This window comes from Nicotiana tabacum, chromosome 1 (genome assembly GCF_000715075.1).
Source record: "Nicotiana tabacum cultivar K326 chromosome 1, ASM71507v2, whole genome shotgun sequence".
In the NCBI taxonomy this organism is placed as follows: domain Eukaryota; kingdom Viridiplantae; phylum Streptophyta; class Magnoliopsida; order Solanales; family Solanaceae; genus Nicotiana; species Nicotiana tabacum.
In genome coordinates, this window is record NC_134080.1 from 30,788,385 (window position 1) to 30,803,755 (window position 15,371).

The window sequence follows — 15,371 nt, forward strand, 5'->3', positions numbered from 1 at the left end:
ATCTCAAGTTACATTAGTTGCATAAAATAAAGCTATTCGAATAAGAGAGTAAGCTACCTAATTAGCATCCTAGCTAGTAAAGAAACTAATTTCTTAAAGACAAATAATCCCAATAACAATACCAAATTCAGATAAATTAGGCACCGTTGCTGAATTAAGAGCTGTATTAATCTTTTGATAATCGAATTCAACCATCACTTTATCGATATTTAAGCCCTTTAAGTCACAAGGGCTTCACGAAGGGAGAAAGCTTCAGCATTGAGGGATATTTAAAACCTTTTTCACAATTTTTGCCAACATCTATTTATCACAAAATGAGGGATTTAATAAAAGAATTCAGAACCACTCTATACTCGAACTTGATTATGTACGGTCTACTCCCTATATTTATTAAAGTGTCAAACCATGCGTTAAAAAACACTTCTTCACATTTTTATGAACTCAATAGTTATAAAAAATATGTCTTGCTTTTAATTTTTTATCACTTAAGTTTATTTATAATGTGTATTATTATTATTTTAACTTATAGCTTTTTATAATAATTAAAATACGTGATTTTGTGCAAAAATGGATATTGTCAAAAGCTCTCTATGAAAAGAAAAAAAAAGGTGTCACATTATAAATATCGAAGAAATCCGATAATCCTCATAACAAAGTGCGAGCAACTGAAAACCCTCTTTGTAGCGAATAGCCATGGGGATTCTATCATGGTGGAAGGGCGACAAAAAGGAAACTCCAAAATCCACCCAGAAACCCGACCCGATTACTCAAATCTCATCCGACAAGCCGGAGGTTCCGGGCATGAATGGAGCCGTTGAGGTTTCACGGCCAAACCCACCGCCGGCGGATATAACCGTTTTCGAGTTCGGGTCTGTGGCTGCTTCTGTTGATAAGGTTACACTTGCTGGATATTGTCCGGTTTCTGATGAGCTTGAGCCCTGCCGTTGGGAGATTTTACCGGCGACTGGGTCTAACGCACCACAATTTCGCGTGGTTTTCTGATTTGAGTTTTTTCAGCTGAGAAAATTTGGGAAAAAAGGTTTTTTCTGGGTTGTGTAATTTACTGAATATGGTCTAACGAAAAACCTTAATCTAGTTGGTTTGTTTGATGATTTCTTGTTGTGATTCTTGATTTTGGATGCATTTTTATGCTTATGTTGTGTTTCTATGTTTGTTTGGTTTATAATTCTGGAATTTTCTGTTGTGTAGAACCTTTTAGGTTAAAAAAGACCCTAATTTGTTTAACAAAAATAATTATTTAATATGAGAATAAAGCAGAATGGATATAGATGATTTATACAGCCCATCTAGACTTGTTTGGGGTTAATGCGTAGTTTAATGATGTTCTTATTAAGATGATTTAAACAGCATATCCCAATTTGTATGACCAGAAGAAGCTGAAGCAGAAGGTAAATGCTAGTTTCAATTGTATGGAGCTGTGATCTTATAAGCATTTCAGTGGACAATCTTTTTTAAGTCAGTTAAGAGTAATAGATCTTTTTTAGCTGAACGTCTATCGGAAACAATCTCTCTGCCCTTCCAAGGCAGGGGTAAGGCTGCGCACATCCTACCCTCCCCAGACTTACTTGTGGGATTACACTGGGTTGTACCCTCCCCAGAGCCCACTTGTGGGATTACACTGGGTTGTTGTTGTAAGAGTAATAAAAAAGAGAGCTTTTCTAATTTGAAAAATAAAAGACTATCTTGTTTTCTTCTTCTGTCCTGTCTTCCTGTTTCAACAAGTATGGCAAAGTTTCTGGTGATGTTAGACTGAAAAATTTGGTGTTGCCAAGAGCAAATGTGCTGTATATTAATCTTCTCCTCTATGTTAGAGAAATAGAAAGAAGGGAAAGAAATCAGTGTTAATATTGTCTTATGTTAATTTGAGGGGCATTTTGTTGCTGCTATTCCTATCGGGAGTAAATGGATGTTTCAAATTGTTTTTCGACCAAGTAATAGGTAAAGTTGCATTGCAAAGTCTTTAAGGTAAGCCTCGAAGGAGCTATATTTGAAGATTTCTGTATATCAGTTTTCTGGAAGTACGTGTGTGTACGCAGACTAAGATGGCTAAAGAGAGTAAAGAGGTTGTTTCTGGAAGTACATGTTATATCTCATAATAATTTGGAATGTACATGAGCCTCTTTGCTGGTAAAAATAATACTAATTGTTTAACTAAGATGGCTCCATTTGTGCTGGAGATATTTGAATTATGGTAGATGCCATCTGGAGTAGCATTAGATTATATTTGGTAATATCATTGTTGTAATTGTATGTTTATTGCCAAGTTCATACTTCAGCATAGGGGTGTTCATAAAAACCCGAAAACTCCAACCAAACCGAAAACCAAACCAAACTGATAAAAAAAACCGATACTTTTTGGTTTGGTTTGGTTTTGGTTTTGAATTTTAAAAACCAATCAAATTTGGTTTGGTTTGGTTTGGTTTTGGTTTTAATCAGAAAAAAACTGAAAAAACCGAACCAAACCGACTATAGGATCAGCTATTTCAAATTTATTATTACACTTATATATATGTATACTTATATACAAAGTTTCAGAAAATTTATAGTAAATGTTCATAGTTTGCACTTTTAGTATAGTTCTTTACCTTTACATTCTAGTTTGATTGGTAGTTTTCTTTTGTTAAGTGTAAGAAGTCATTTCGTGTTAAAAATAATATATTTTTAATTGAGTCCTTAAATTATTCATCACTATTTGATTAAATTATCATCAATATATCTTGGTAAATAATAGATTTCTCAAAGAGCAATTGATTTGATAGTGTTACGTTGAAAATGTGATCGCCGGAATATGTGTTTGGTAGTGTATGTCTTATATTTAAGGAAAAACCGACAAATAATCGAAAAAACTGAAAAACCGACAAAACTCGACATAAACCGAATCGAGGAAAAACCGACTTAATTGGTTTGGTTCTAATATTTGAAAAATCGACTTACTTGGTTTGGTTTTTTTTAAGGAAAACCCGATCCAAACCGAACCATGAACACCCCTACAGTTCTGCATTACATGGAATCAGCTTTTGGTAGCCTACTCTGGCTTTCTATAAAAATTGTTACTACAGGATTGTCAATGCACCAGACAAAGATCCTCAAGTGAAAAAGTAGGTGATGTTACGAAATAAAAAACGATAATCCAACTGCAAAATAAAAATTGGGTGTATTATAAGGGAAAGAACTTAACTATGCCGGGTGTTTATACCAAACGAATGAACACGTGACAAGTATCTATCATATGCACCTTTACCACTTATGACTGTTAATATATATTATCGCCTGAGCTAGAATGGTTTTTCTCAGTCCAGATTGTGCAAGCAAGTCAGAGAAATGGAAGATGCAAATTCTACTATCAAAAGCAGTATAAAATATGCTGAAGTACAACATTATTAGCTTCAGTGTCTCCCAAAGTTTTTCCAACAATTCTACAAAGAGGAGTCGAGGGGCATATTGCATGATCCAAAATGGCCAAACAAGTATATAAGTTCGCGTCTCCTAACACCCAAAAAAGAAAGAAGTCAATGATTTGTTGTCACATCGTTCAGTATTCAATCTGCTAAAAGTAGTTAAAACCTCAATTTTTGACTAATTACTTTGTTAGTGAGTTAGTCAAGAACTGCCAAAACCAAGATACTGATCCACAAGTCTTGCCACTGAAGAGGCTAGCGCGTCTGCAGCATCCTGGGTGGTTGCTTCAGCATATACTCTTATAACATCCTCTGTCCCAGACGGTCTAATGAAACATCTTCCTCGGGGATATTTTGCTGGATAAAACAAGAAATACGGGTTCAATATCTAATTATGGAGCATGCAACGATACAAACTCGCAGAAAATGATATATTTGATCAGGATAAGGAACTGTATAAATGTGATTTATCAATATATGGACTTACAGGGCGCCATTAGAAATGTAAATAGCTAGATAAGCCATGATTTCATTTAACTTTCTTGGCTGACTATTGAAGTTCTACATTTTTTATGGACGCTGTAACATGAACACTCAGTTGACTGGTGATTTCAGCTACCAAAATCAGATGATCTACTAAGATCACCAAATAGAACAGATTTGTCCGTCTAAAATGTTGATCAAGTTGATGAAATTACCTATTTCAGCATTCATAGCTTCTTGAATACCAATAGGCTGAACAGTCACAGTCTCCGCATTTGCTGTCACAACTGCAGTTCGGTCAACAACCTTTACCTGAAAAAAGGAGGATCTTGGAATTGAAGCACTTATCTTCAAAGTGAAATTTCCTTAAAATGAAATGTTCAGGGTCACATTCAACTCCAAAATGATGGAGACATAAATTAGAGACAAAAAGCAGATTGCAAAACTAAAGTGGATTTTCCCCTTGGGAAAAGGTCAACTAGTGTGAGCAATAAACTAGAAATTTGAACTTGACAGCACTTGGTTCCTTATTGTATCACCCACTTATTGTGAAAGTGCATGTCCTTCCGAACAAGATTATAAATTGACGAGAAACAAGAAAAAGAGAAAATTTTGTAGTTTTGACATCACTAGCTTCTCGGAGCTTCCCCCAGACCCCACTTGTGAGATAATACTGGGCCGTTGTTGTTGTTGTTGTTGTAGCTTCTCGGAGCTTCCTTAACATGTGTCTATTGGTTTATCTAGTTCTGAATGTGATGTAACGCACTTGAGCTACTGCATAAGCTGAATTTCTCTCTTTGGTTTCTTCTACATATTTATTTTCACTTTTGATAAGTTCAGTTTTCTTCTCCTTCTTTGTTAACTCTCCTTATTTTTTAATTTAGCCCGAGTGTGCTGAGATGAGGCACTGACTTGAATGTAGAAACATGGTCATTGAGGATTCACAGCCTACCCCAACTTGTTTAGGACTGATGCGTTGTTGTTATTGTAGTATCAAGACAATGAGACATATGGAGCTGAAGCCATCCATTAGGCTTCAACAAAATGAGTGGATTCGGAGGTTTACTAATTAACGTCAAAGATTCACATGTGTCTTGACTCTTGGCGCATCAGTTCTCACGCTTTCGGAATTATGCACAATGGACATTCGTGTAGAGAAACTATATATGAAGCCAAAAACAAATTAATGTGTTCCACTACGGAATTTCCGATACAGAAGTCTCATCAACATTGGAATCCCAGTGTTTCTTTAAGGTCAATTCAGAGAACAATAATAAATTTCCAAGTCTATGCAATAGGAGCCACAGAAATCAGAAAATCAACAGAACTAAAACAGCGTCTGTAATTGATGAATTTGAAGACAAAAGGTGATTACTTGCATCTTTTCTAACAAACTATGCAGAGCAAGTTAACAAATTCAAAAGTGGAAGAGTCTGACCTTTAGTTGTCTGCTAGGCAGATCATGATAAAGCTCATTCCATCTATGTATGGACCATCCCATGTATTTCAGGATAACCTCCACTAGAAGCAGTCCACTTAAAGCATCTCCCACAGCCTGATTAATCAACTGACTGACAGCCAAAAGTCTTGAAGCAGCTTTTTGTTTCACTGAACCTAAAATAAGTAACAGATAGATAAAATAGGTGGCAAAAAATAGACGGTCAAGGGTCATAACAGCAACAGTGGAGGAGGTTGGGTTAGACCTTCTGACGTTGATAGAAGCGTCTTGTGACTAGTCTCCAGCCAGCATAGGAAAGCTTCTGAAAACAAGATAGTTCCATGCCCATTCGCCTCAAAATATATGCCAATATCAAATTCAGCAGCTTTTTCATGCAAGTATTTGACTCCTGTTGGGGTAAGCACAACTTCTAGACCCATCTCTTTCAGGTAATCAGTTGATGCGCCATTCGCATAAGCTGTCTGCACAACACCTAGACGTGCTTGATAAGAGTCATTTCCTTTCTTGTCTTCACCCTCGTTCAAAATACTTAGTTGCTCCTTGATAAATAACGCAAACAAAGACAATATCTTATCCCCGTCAACGAGTTCAATCTTGTTGTTTTCATTCGATAGAACTGAGAAATAGACTAGCCGATCAGCATCCCCATCCAAACTGGCACACCTGAACCACTAGGTGTATTGAAGTAATTAATTACCACTTCTCTTCACCATGGAAAAGTGCCGATTTTGATCAAATACTGGAAAGATAGTAAGATTACCACATCAAAAGATGATGCTAACCATAACCTGTATCTGCTCTAACAAGATATGAGCATGTGATGAACAATCTTCTTATTGAAGATCTTCCTAAAAGTTATGCCTCTTGGAAACAATTGATACAGTAATTTATGCAAGAAATACGTTCTTAAACCATCAATCAATTTTCCATCGAATTGTATGCTGAAACACACATAAGCCCGATCTAAGAGGTCTTATCAGGTTAGTAACTCCTACACGCATATAGCATCCTAAGTAGGCCAAGAAAGACGAGAGAAATGCAATAAAACAGGTACAGAGAGGATTTTAACAAATCCATATTACTGAAAACAAGTTAAACTAAATCATCATGACCAGTGAGAGAAATGACATAGGATAAAATCGGATTTCCTCTTTCTGGTTATATTTAGGTGTAGCTCCGTAGTCAGTATTACTGAACTTTAACCCAAATGAAATTAGATCTAGCGAATATCATGTTACATTTACACAGTATTATCCTCACTAGATACCCATACAAAACGGGTAGACAATGTTCAACAAAAACCTTTCTAGATTAAGGAATTGACAAGAAGATGTTTCACCTTAGCCCAGTATCGGCAGAACCAAAGCTACGGGGAGCAACCTTCTCTTTTTGCACATAGTCAGCACCAACACCTTCATTAAGTATACCATCTCCCCTGTTACGAACTTCAATACACAACCCAGCCAACATCTTCTTAAACTGTTCAAGCTTTTCCCCACCAACACCATCTGCCCCATCCACCAGCAATGTAGCATCATTGCCATTCTTGCTGATTCCCTCGGGCTTCAAATCCATCAAACACCTAAAAAAAGTCAGTAGCATTTCTATTAAAACATATCTCAGCTAAATTTAAAGGCTTCAAGAAATTGTCTACTTAATGTGACCTGAAAGAGGTTGAAAGCTGGTGAAAATAACTAGATTCAGATGCCTCCAGGCCTCCATTTCTTGCTCGAACCATCCAATGCAGTTGTGGTGTTGTAACTACTCCCATGTCGGTGCCAATTGCTCCAATGATTGAAGTGATTCCCTTCAATAGACAATTATTTACTACCAATAAGTACAACTGGAAGGCAAATCATGCTGGTCTATCTAACTAGGAGGTTCTTTTGGCGCTTCTATTCTGCAAATTCATGCATGAATCAGAAGGCCAACAGGAGTTATAAGGGTCATCAAAAGACACAGAAAAGGGAGGAGAATTATTAAACCTAAACTAGACAATGGATTTTTTTAATGTTAAAGGTTAACTAGACAATGGGATTAGATGAAAAGGATTCTAGATAATCAGCAGAGGAGTGTAAAGCAATATGGTGTACAAGGTCAGAGCCTATAGCAGCTCGAGTTCCACCTGAATTTAACTGCAGTGAAGCAGATAGACACTGGATTAAAGAAATGTGAACAATGTCCATTGAAGCTATGCAAAAGACCTACTTGTTTGGCAGCCTCAAGGAGAGCCTCTCCACTAGGCCTTGTGTCTCTTCCTAATAACACCTCTGCTGCTGGCTGTCTTCCTTCAAAGCCAATTTCTTCTTTCTTCACAAATTCAGTTATTAGCTGTTCCCAGAACAAGATGTAATGAATCAGAACTTAGCAAATTAACGGAACACTAATCCATCACTTGATGCAAAGGATTATAGGCAGAAGCGGAAAACAGAGAAGATAATGTCTAATCTTTATTAGCATTCGTAAATGTCAAACTACTTTATCAGCATAGCTAAACACTTTATAAGCACACCAGTAATTCACATTCATGCAGTAATACTAAAACTACTAATTCACATTCATGCAGTAATACTAAAACTACTCATTGGAGTCTTAATCAATAGCAACAGTCCAGAATCACATTATATTCTTAGTGTTGATCTTCTTCTCCAATATAGGACGATAACCCCCGCCCCTTTTTCCCCTTCTTTCTCTTCCTAGAGGCATTTCACCCAAAACATCCTTATCTATTCTATTCCCGTACTTCAGCTAATATAATTATATTTATCAAACCCTCTAATTGGCTTATGTTGCAGCAGCCGTGCATTGTAATTGCTGTGATATGCCAGGATATATTTGAATTAATGCACTCTTTCATAATCAGTGTATTTTAAAGATAGATCAATCATTTAATCAGTTATGTCTCCGTCGCAAACTAGTAGCTTTCATTCTGCTCCATTCACGCCCGTATTGTAAATAGATAATCTTCAAATTTTCCAGATTTATCCAATTAACCTGCATTCTTTCCACTTGAACAAGATCACAAGAGTACTATAAAAATGAAAGCTTTTTCTTTTCCATTTTTTTTTGAAAATTTGACAGACAAATATATATTCACATATATTTGCATACATAGTATATGTGTGTTTAAAGAACGAGAGGATTGAAACCTGAAGGAGGGAATGGGGATCAGGGGCATTAGCAATGGCATCAGAAAAAGGCTCCCAATCCTGAGTCAACATTCCACCACTTGGGTCTGCCACTTTGATTCCATTGTCTGATACTTTATTGTGTGATGCAGTAATCATCAAACCTATCACAGATCCAGTCTTCAGCGACCTTAATGCCGCCAATATCCCCACCCTGAATACTGTCGATTCGAGCAATGATGCATCTGCCCTGAAGCCAGCTGTCCCATAAGACAGCCTCACCCCTGTTCATACATTTTCAAATAAATCAATCAACAGCCAATCAAGTGCATCACGATCCTGACCTAGTTGAATCGGTTTCTATGAATCATTTGTATCCAGTCTGCATCTACTTGGACTCATTTTGGTTCACACTTTTCAACGAAAATCAGTCACCAATCAATCAATTATGCATCAATCCCTAATTAATTAACGCCTGCTATATAAATCAAGCAATAATCAATCAACTACACTTTCATCCCAAACTAGTTGGGTCGGTTTTTGTGAACCAATTGTATCCACTCTGCATCTACTTGGACTCATTTGGGTTCATACATTTCAAAAGAAAATCAATCAACAGTCAAAATACGCGTCAATCCCATATTAGCTAAGGCTTGCTATATATAAATCAATCAACTAACACCTTGATCCCAAACTTTCTATTTTTGCTCTATTCAGACTCATAAAGTTCATACATTAACAACAATCAATTAATTACCATCCTAAAGAACCTCTTTTCATTTGGATACAAAAAAAAAGTTTGATTTTTATGACAAATTAGTGATTCTTGATTGCTTTTTCCTAAAAAAAAGTGAAATTGAGAAACCCAATTAGAGAAAGATTGGACCTTTGGGAGGAGGGAAACGAGCGGCCGATTCGAGCAGAAGTGATTGCTGATTTTCGTTCATCTTTTCTGAGCTGAGAACACTGTGTTTGAGTTGATGCTGCTTTCTGGTTTGCTTTTTTCTTTTTTCTTTTACCCCCTTTAAATTGTGATTAAATTGTGTTTTATTGACATTAATAATTGTACTGGGATAGTTGGATCTATGACTTTGTGGTATATTTAATATGTTCTTTACCACTTTTAATCAGAAATCTCTTAAAATTGGAGAATCTTTGAATAGTGAACTAATTTAGATTAGTATGCCTTTATTTTCGTTCTTTTTCCTTTTTCTTTTCCGGTGAAAACTTTACATTGGATTTAATAATTAAACCTATCAGTTTGAATGTGGGAAAAAAAAAGAAGAAGGAACCTACAATCTTTTGGTGATTTTGACAACGAACACTTGCGCTGAATAAAGATGAATTACCTTTAAACGAGAAGTTGAAAATTATTAAGTAGATCAAGAACAATTGGTTGGTTAATATGCAGATTTTACAATTCGCGCCATTAACTTGGAATGAGAATTGAGCTGTAGAGCTAGTGAATGTCTTGCAAATTGATGTATAGTGTTAAATTCTCACTACACTATTCCACTCTGAAAGAAATAAGGTATACGTTTTCTACTTTTTTTACTCCTTTTACCGCCCCAATAGAGAAAATTTTAGAGTGGAATAAAGGGAATACCAAAACTGGCAACATTTTTAAGCTAATATTCTTCATCAACCATGACACACTTCCTATAAAGGTAAAAGATTTTAATTTCTTTTTCCCCTTTGACTGACCAAATAAAAATTCTCAATTTCATGATGCGAAGAGGTGGGGGGGGGGGGGGGGGAGGAAAAACTCTCATGTTGCATGCATCTGACAGTTTCATAAGGTTCAAGTCTCCAAATACTGATATTGATTTGAAACCTCAGTTTCTTGCTGCAATTATTTGTTCACTAATTTCTCTGCATTCTCCACTAAAATTAGCAACCTCCAAACGATTCAATAACAAAAAGGTTGCATCTTAAGGGCCATTTGATCCAAGAATGATTATGATGATTTATCAACTATTTTCATTGGATTAAAACATCAATGAGTTTCTTCAGTCATGAATAGAAATTCATTCTTCTCACAAATGGAACACTTTTTTCTTTCTTCCACTTCAATTTCCGATTACACAACCGAAATTTCAATCAAATAAAGAATTTATCCTGCAAGAAGTATAAAACATCAATTGAAGCTCGCGCGGTATTTGTTGACTTATCACAACCAATAATATACAGACAACAATATTTCTATCTACAAAACATAACAAGAGACTCAGACAATGACCATGTTGACAAGAATGGGAAGTTGAGGTTCCATATTCTGTTGCACGCAAATACAGCAGGAAGCATTAGACCAATTTCAAAGCATGCTATATCCGTCCTCTTCATTCATCCCAAGATAACACAAGATGGACAGTATAAACACGAAAAAGGATGAGAGCTCCAACGCCATGGCTCCCCAACCGATTACACCAGCATGCTTTAAGATAATCGGAATTGCAATGCTGCCAACGGTGGACGCTCCAGTCAAGAACTTAGTTGCATTTAGCCAACTGTTAATAGAGTCATTTAAAAGCAAATATGAGGTCTGGTCCTTGAGAAGAAGTGCTTTTATTTAAGATTTACTAATTATCGCATGATGTGCATAAAAGAACAAGCCTCACCCGCTTCCAGATTCAGAGTACAGACTGGAAGTATCTGAACCAGCAAAGAACATCAAAGGCATTGGTAGAATGACATACATTATAACTACAGCACAAAAACCAACAATAGTCAGGATCCATGATAGTTTACAGAACATTTTTAAGTCTCAGATATTTAAAAACAACAGATTTCACATGTTATGTCTTTCTAATGTTCAAGATCTCAAAGCTAAGCAAAAAATTATGTAATATCTAACCTACACACCCCAACTTAACAGACAGGAGACTTCCTTCAGAGACAGTTGAATCATTTTTATTTGCCCATCCTAAAAGCAGAGTTTCTAAATTTGCACAAGGGGATGACAGGGAGTAAGAGTAAATGGATGATCTAGTTTAAATTTGCACAAGCGGATGACTGGGAGTAAGAGCAATGGATGATCTAGTTTAATCCGAGATATATGATTTCAAAACACCTGTCAACATTGGCCACCAGTTATTGTACAAAGCACATGCCTGCAACACAATACAAGGAAAGCCAGATCAGGACAATGACTACAACAAGAGAGAAAAGAGATCCTATAAACCATAGGATATCAAAGGACAATGGGGCAGACCAGTATTTGCAATACAATGCCTCCAGATACTAACATTGCCAAACAAGCTAGCTTCCCTGTGTGCAAGCATTCTCTGAGATAACGTGGCATGTCTGTCATTATCTTGCCCACCTCATACAAGAGAATGGCTGCAATACAGATTTTCAGCACAGTTTCAAAATTAGGATTTTCAGATCATATGATGCAGGTGATAAATAGTTTGAGCAATTTAAAAATATCGGAAACAACCCAAAAAAAACAATTAAGCAAACTAAACGTTTATCCCACGACATTATACATCCAACACATCTTTCTTTCATGTGGGGCAATGGGAAGATATATACCCTTTTGGCCAGAATTGTTATTGATGACCACAGTCCTCTGTTCCCTAAGATACACTCTCTTTACTCCACACCAGTTGCTTCATTAGGCCATGAACTAGGAAGTATTACTCCATAAAGGATTGAAACACAAATTTATGCCAATAAATACATCCAAAAAAGATAGCGTTTACTCTGGAAAAGAGAACTTGCACTCCAGAGTTTCTACATATGCCTTTGCTATTTACAGGATGATCCTCCACTAGATACGTTTTACTTCAGAGCTACCCTTCCATGCTCCAAGAAGTAGCCCCTATGTCCATCTCCAATAAAGCAAGAGAAAAGAGCATTTGAAAGAATTAAACAAGCCTCAGAGCCACTGAAGCTATACCCATGCCCCCGTCCCCTATCTGTTCTCTTTTACATTCTTTGATTAGGATCAAAGTGGCAATTTCTGTTCTTTTTTTTTTTTTCCTTTTCAAAAACTTCATTAAGCAAAAGAGACAACATCCAAAGTATAAAAGAAAAGGCAAAAACTTTTGGTTTGCATTTTTAAATTTGTGATTTTTTCAGGTACTTATATGTCTTTATTGGATATCGCCGTATCGGTGTCTGTTTAATCATATAACCTTCTAATTATCCTTAAACTTGTGTTTTCCCCCCAGACTTTAGTGAGAGACAGCGAGAAACTTGACTAGGAATACATTTGCTAAGTTACACAGATTGTTAGATCTACAATTGGTGGCGTCTCTTCATATTGAGCTAACTTCTAGGATATGCTCGGAGTTAGAGACACTTCATTTACATACAAATGCAAAAACGTCAGTTGTACATTTAGGATCTCATCATCCTACTTCGACATCCAAAAAAAAGAGATAAATGATCTTGTTCCTGTTCTTATATTCTAAGAACCGCAAAAAGATTCCAACCTTTATTAGACTTTAATCAACTAGCATGAGGACACAACTTTTATGTTCAATCACTTCAATTCTCCATTAATCTTACATTTCTGCATTGATGCTTAGTAAACCTTTAATATATATTACTTTAATTTAGTTTTTTTTTTTATCACAGTGATATAAGGGGACAGCTTCTACCACTTCAGCTCGGTTAATAAAATTTAAGAAAAAGTATAAAACCAATTTTTAAAAAAGCCTTAAACTTTGGCAGATAAATAGGTTAGAGCAAATCCTCTTTTTTTGGCAGATAAATAGGTTAGAGCAATCCTAAACTTTGGCAGATAAATAGGTTTGAAAGAATAAAACAAGCCTCAGAGCCACTGAAGCTATACCCATGCCCCCGTCCCCTATCTGTTCTCTTTTACATTCTTTGATTAGGATCAAAGTGGCAATTTCTGTTCTTTTTTTTTTTTTCCTTTTCAAAAACTTCATTAAGCAAAAGAGACAACATCCAAAGTATAAAAGAAAAGGCAAAAACTTTTGGTTTGCATTTTTAAATTTGTGATTTTTTCAGGTACTTATATGTCTTTATTGGATATCGCCGTATCGGTGTCTGTTTAATCATATAACCTTCTAATTATCCTTAAACTTGTGTTTTCCCCCCAGACTTTAGTGAGAGACAGCGAGAAACTTGACTAGGAATACATTTGCTAAGTTACACAGATTGTTAGATCTACAATTGGTGGCGTCTCTTCATATTGAGCTAACTTCTAGGATATGCTCGGAGTTAGAGACACTTCATTTACATACAAATGCAAAAACGTCAGTTGTACATTTAGGATCTCATCATCCTACTTCGACATCCAAAAAAAAGAGATAAATGATCTTGTTCCTGTTCTTATATTCTAAGAACCGCAAAAAGATTCCAACCTTTATTAGACTTTAATCAACTAGCATGAGGACACAACTTTTATGTTCAATCACTTCAATTCTCCATTAATCTTACATTTCTGCATTGATGCTTAGTAAACCTTTAATATATATTACTTTAATTTAGTTTTTTTTATCACAGTGATATAAGGGGACAGCTTCTACCACTTCAGCTCGGTTAATAAAATTTAAGAAAAAGTATAAAACCAATTTTTAAAAAAGCCTTAAACTTTGGCAGATAAATAGGTTAGAGCAAATCCTCAATTTCAACACTAAACTTCTAGTCCTGTTCTAAAGAGTGCCCTTAAAGATTCAAATACAATTAGCGATCACAAAGATTCTGAAAATATATAGAACAAATTAATTGTACTAAAATTAATGAGAAATGTAACTTTACGGTATTTACCAGAAAACGATCGACTGGGGGACACCGATCAGTCGATCGCCGGCGGCGTTTGATTGGCCAAGATTCAACTTTGTTTTTCGCCGGAGAGCTGAGCCGCGACAAAGATGTTGATATTGTGGCTTGTCAGTAATATTTCTGATTTTTTATAAGGTGAAAATAAACTTATTTCGTTTGCTGAAAAGCCATTATTATTAGAGAAAATACCACTTCATTGTCATTTTGCAAAATGGAAAGTGCGCGCTGGCAACGTAATTTGTTAGGTTATTAATTCACGGTACAATAATGATTTGAAATTGGTGCCATATAGGCAAAGTTGATGCACAGGTGACAAATGAGTGGGTTGGGCTGAATTTGGGCGTGTTAAGATGGGTTAGGTCAATAAATGAGTCATTGTTCAACCCAGCCCAAAGTGTACTTGGACTAAGATGGGCTAGGTCACGATGGGTTAAATAATGGGTTATAACCCAACCTACCCAATTTAACCCATATTTTAGAATCATGCTCATTTTGCATAAAAAAAACCTTCTTCCTTAAAATGTGTAAGTTGAAAAAAATTTTGGGGGTGGGTGTGGGGTGGGGCGGGGCGAGTGGGTGATGCAGAAAAACGAAAAAAATAGAAAATAGAAAATTAAAATACAAAAAAAAAAAATTGACGGGAGGAGGTTTTGCAGGGTTGGGGGCAGAAAAAAATAGAAAATTGAAAAAAAAAGGTAAACAAAAAAAATTTTCAGGGGGAGGGGGCAGAAAAAAACAGAAAATTAAAAATACAAAAAAAAGTTTTTTTGAGGGGGTGGGGGTTGGTAGTGGAGAAAAAAAACAGAAAACTGAAAAAAAAAGTAAAAAAATTCTTTTTGAGGGGATGGGGATTTTTAGGGGGGGGAGGGGGGAGTGGGTGGATAGTGCAGAAAAACAAAAGGACATAAAATTTAAAATACAAAAAAAAAAAGTAAAATTGGGGAAACTAAATAAATTTCTATATAAGTTGGGTTGAGATACTTTTTGTTTTGGGTGAGTTTCATGAGTTGTATTTGGGTTGCTTAATGGGTTAGAATGTGCTATAAAATATAATGGGTTAACTTGGGCTTAGCCCAAATTTACGCATGAGCTAAAATTTTTGTAACCCAACCCATTAATCTC

General features: G+C 35.9%; 2 protein-coding genes across 3 annotated transcripts; both read right to left on the reverse strand.

Annotated features, from left to right (window-relative positions):
• Window positions 1–3,337: 3,337 nt before the first annotated feature.
• Window positions 3,338–9,560, reverse strand: LOC107818790 (phosphoacetylglucosamine mutase). Of its 2 annotated transcripts, XM_016644840.2 has the most exons (10): window positions 9,376–9,556; window positions 8,511–8,773; window positions 7,570–7,692; window positions 7,026–7,168; window positions 6,701–6,943; window positions 5,606–6,024; window positions 5,341–5,516; window positions 4,118–4,214; window positions 3,606–3,776; window positions 3,338–3,507 (listed from the first exon to the last, which is right to left on the reverse strand). In XM_016644840.2, the coding sequence occupies exons 1-9, from the start codon at window positions 9,434–9,436 to the stop codon at window positions 3,622–3,624; spliced, it is 1,680 nt and encodes a 559-aa protein (XP_016500326.1). In that variant the 5' UTR covers window positions 9,437–9,556; the 3' UTR covers window positions 3,338–3,507; window positions 3,606–3,621. The 2 variants fall into 2 exon arrangements, with proteins under 2 accessions (XP_016500326.1, XP_016500325.1); XM_016644839.2 differs by having other exon boundaries at window positions 3,338–3,776; window positions 9,376–9,560.
• Window positions 9,561–10,524: 964 nt separating this feature from the next.
• On the reverse strand, window positions 10,525–14,398 carry LOC107818791 (vacuolar protein sorting-associated protein 55 homolog). The gene is made up of 5 exons (XM_016644841.2): window positions 14,235–14,398; window positions 11,701–11,828; window positions 11,560–11,599; window positions 11,108–11,192; window positions 10,525–10,996 (listed from the first exon to the last, which is right to left on the reverse strand). Exons 2-5 carry the CDS (start codon window positions 11,797–11,799, stop codon window positions 10,804–10,806), a joined length of 417 nt encoding a protein of 138 aa, XP_016500327.1. The 5' UTR covers window positions 11,800–11,828; window positions 14,235–14,398; the 3' UTR covers window positions 10,525–10,803.
• Window positions 14,399–15,371: the final 973 nt, after the last annotated feature.

Coding starts and splice junctions, on each gene's coding strand:
- LOC107818791 (XM_016644841.2), bottom strand. CDS start 11,799: ATGACAGACATGCCACGTTATCTCAGAGAATGCTTGCACACAGGGAAG. Junction 11,193..11,559: donor CTGGTGGCCAATGTTGACAG/GTGTTTTGAAAT, acceptor TTTGTGCTGTAG/TTATAATGTATGTCATTCTA. Junction 10,997..11,107: donor TACTCTGAATCTGGAAGCGG/GTGAGGCTTGTT, acceptor CTCTATTAACAG/TTGGCTAAATGCAACTAAGT.
- LOC107818790 (XM_016644839.2), bottom strand. CDS start 9,436: ATGAACGAAAATCAGCAATCACTTCTGCTCGAATCGGCCGCTCGTTTC. Junction 8,774..9,375: donor TCGTTTCCCTCCTCCCAAAG/GTCCAATCTTTC, acceptor ATGTATGAACAG/GGGTGAGGCTGTCTTATGGG. Junction 4,215..5,340: donor TGCCTAGCAGACAACTAAAG/GTCAGACTCTTC, acceptor TCCTTTTTTCAG/GTAAAGGTTGTTGACCGAAC.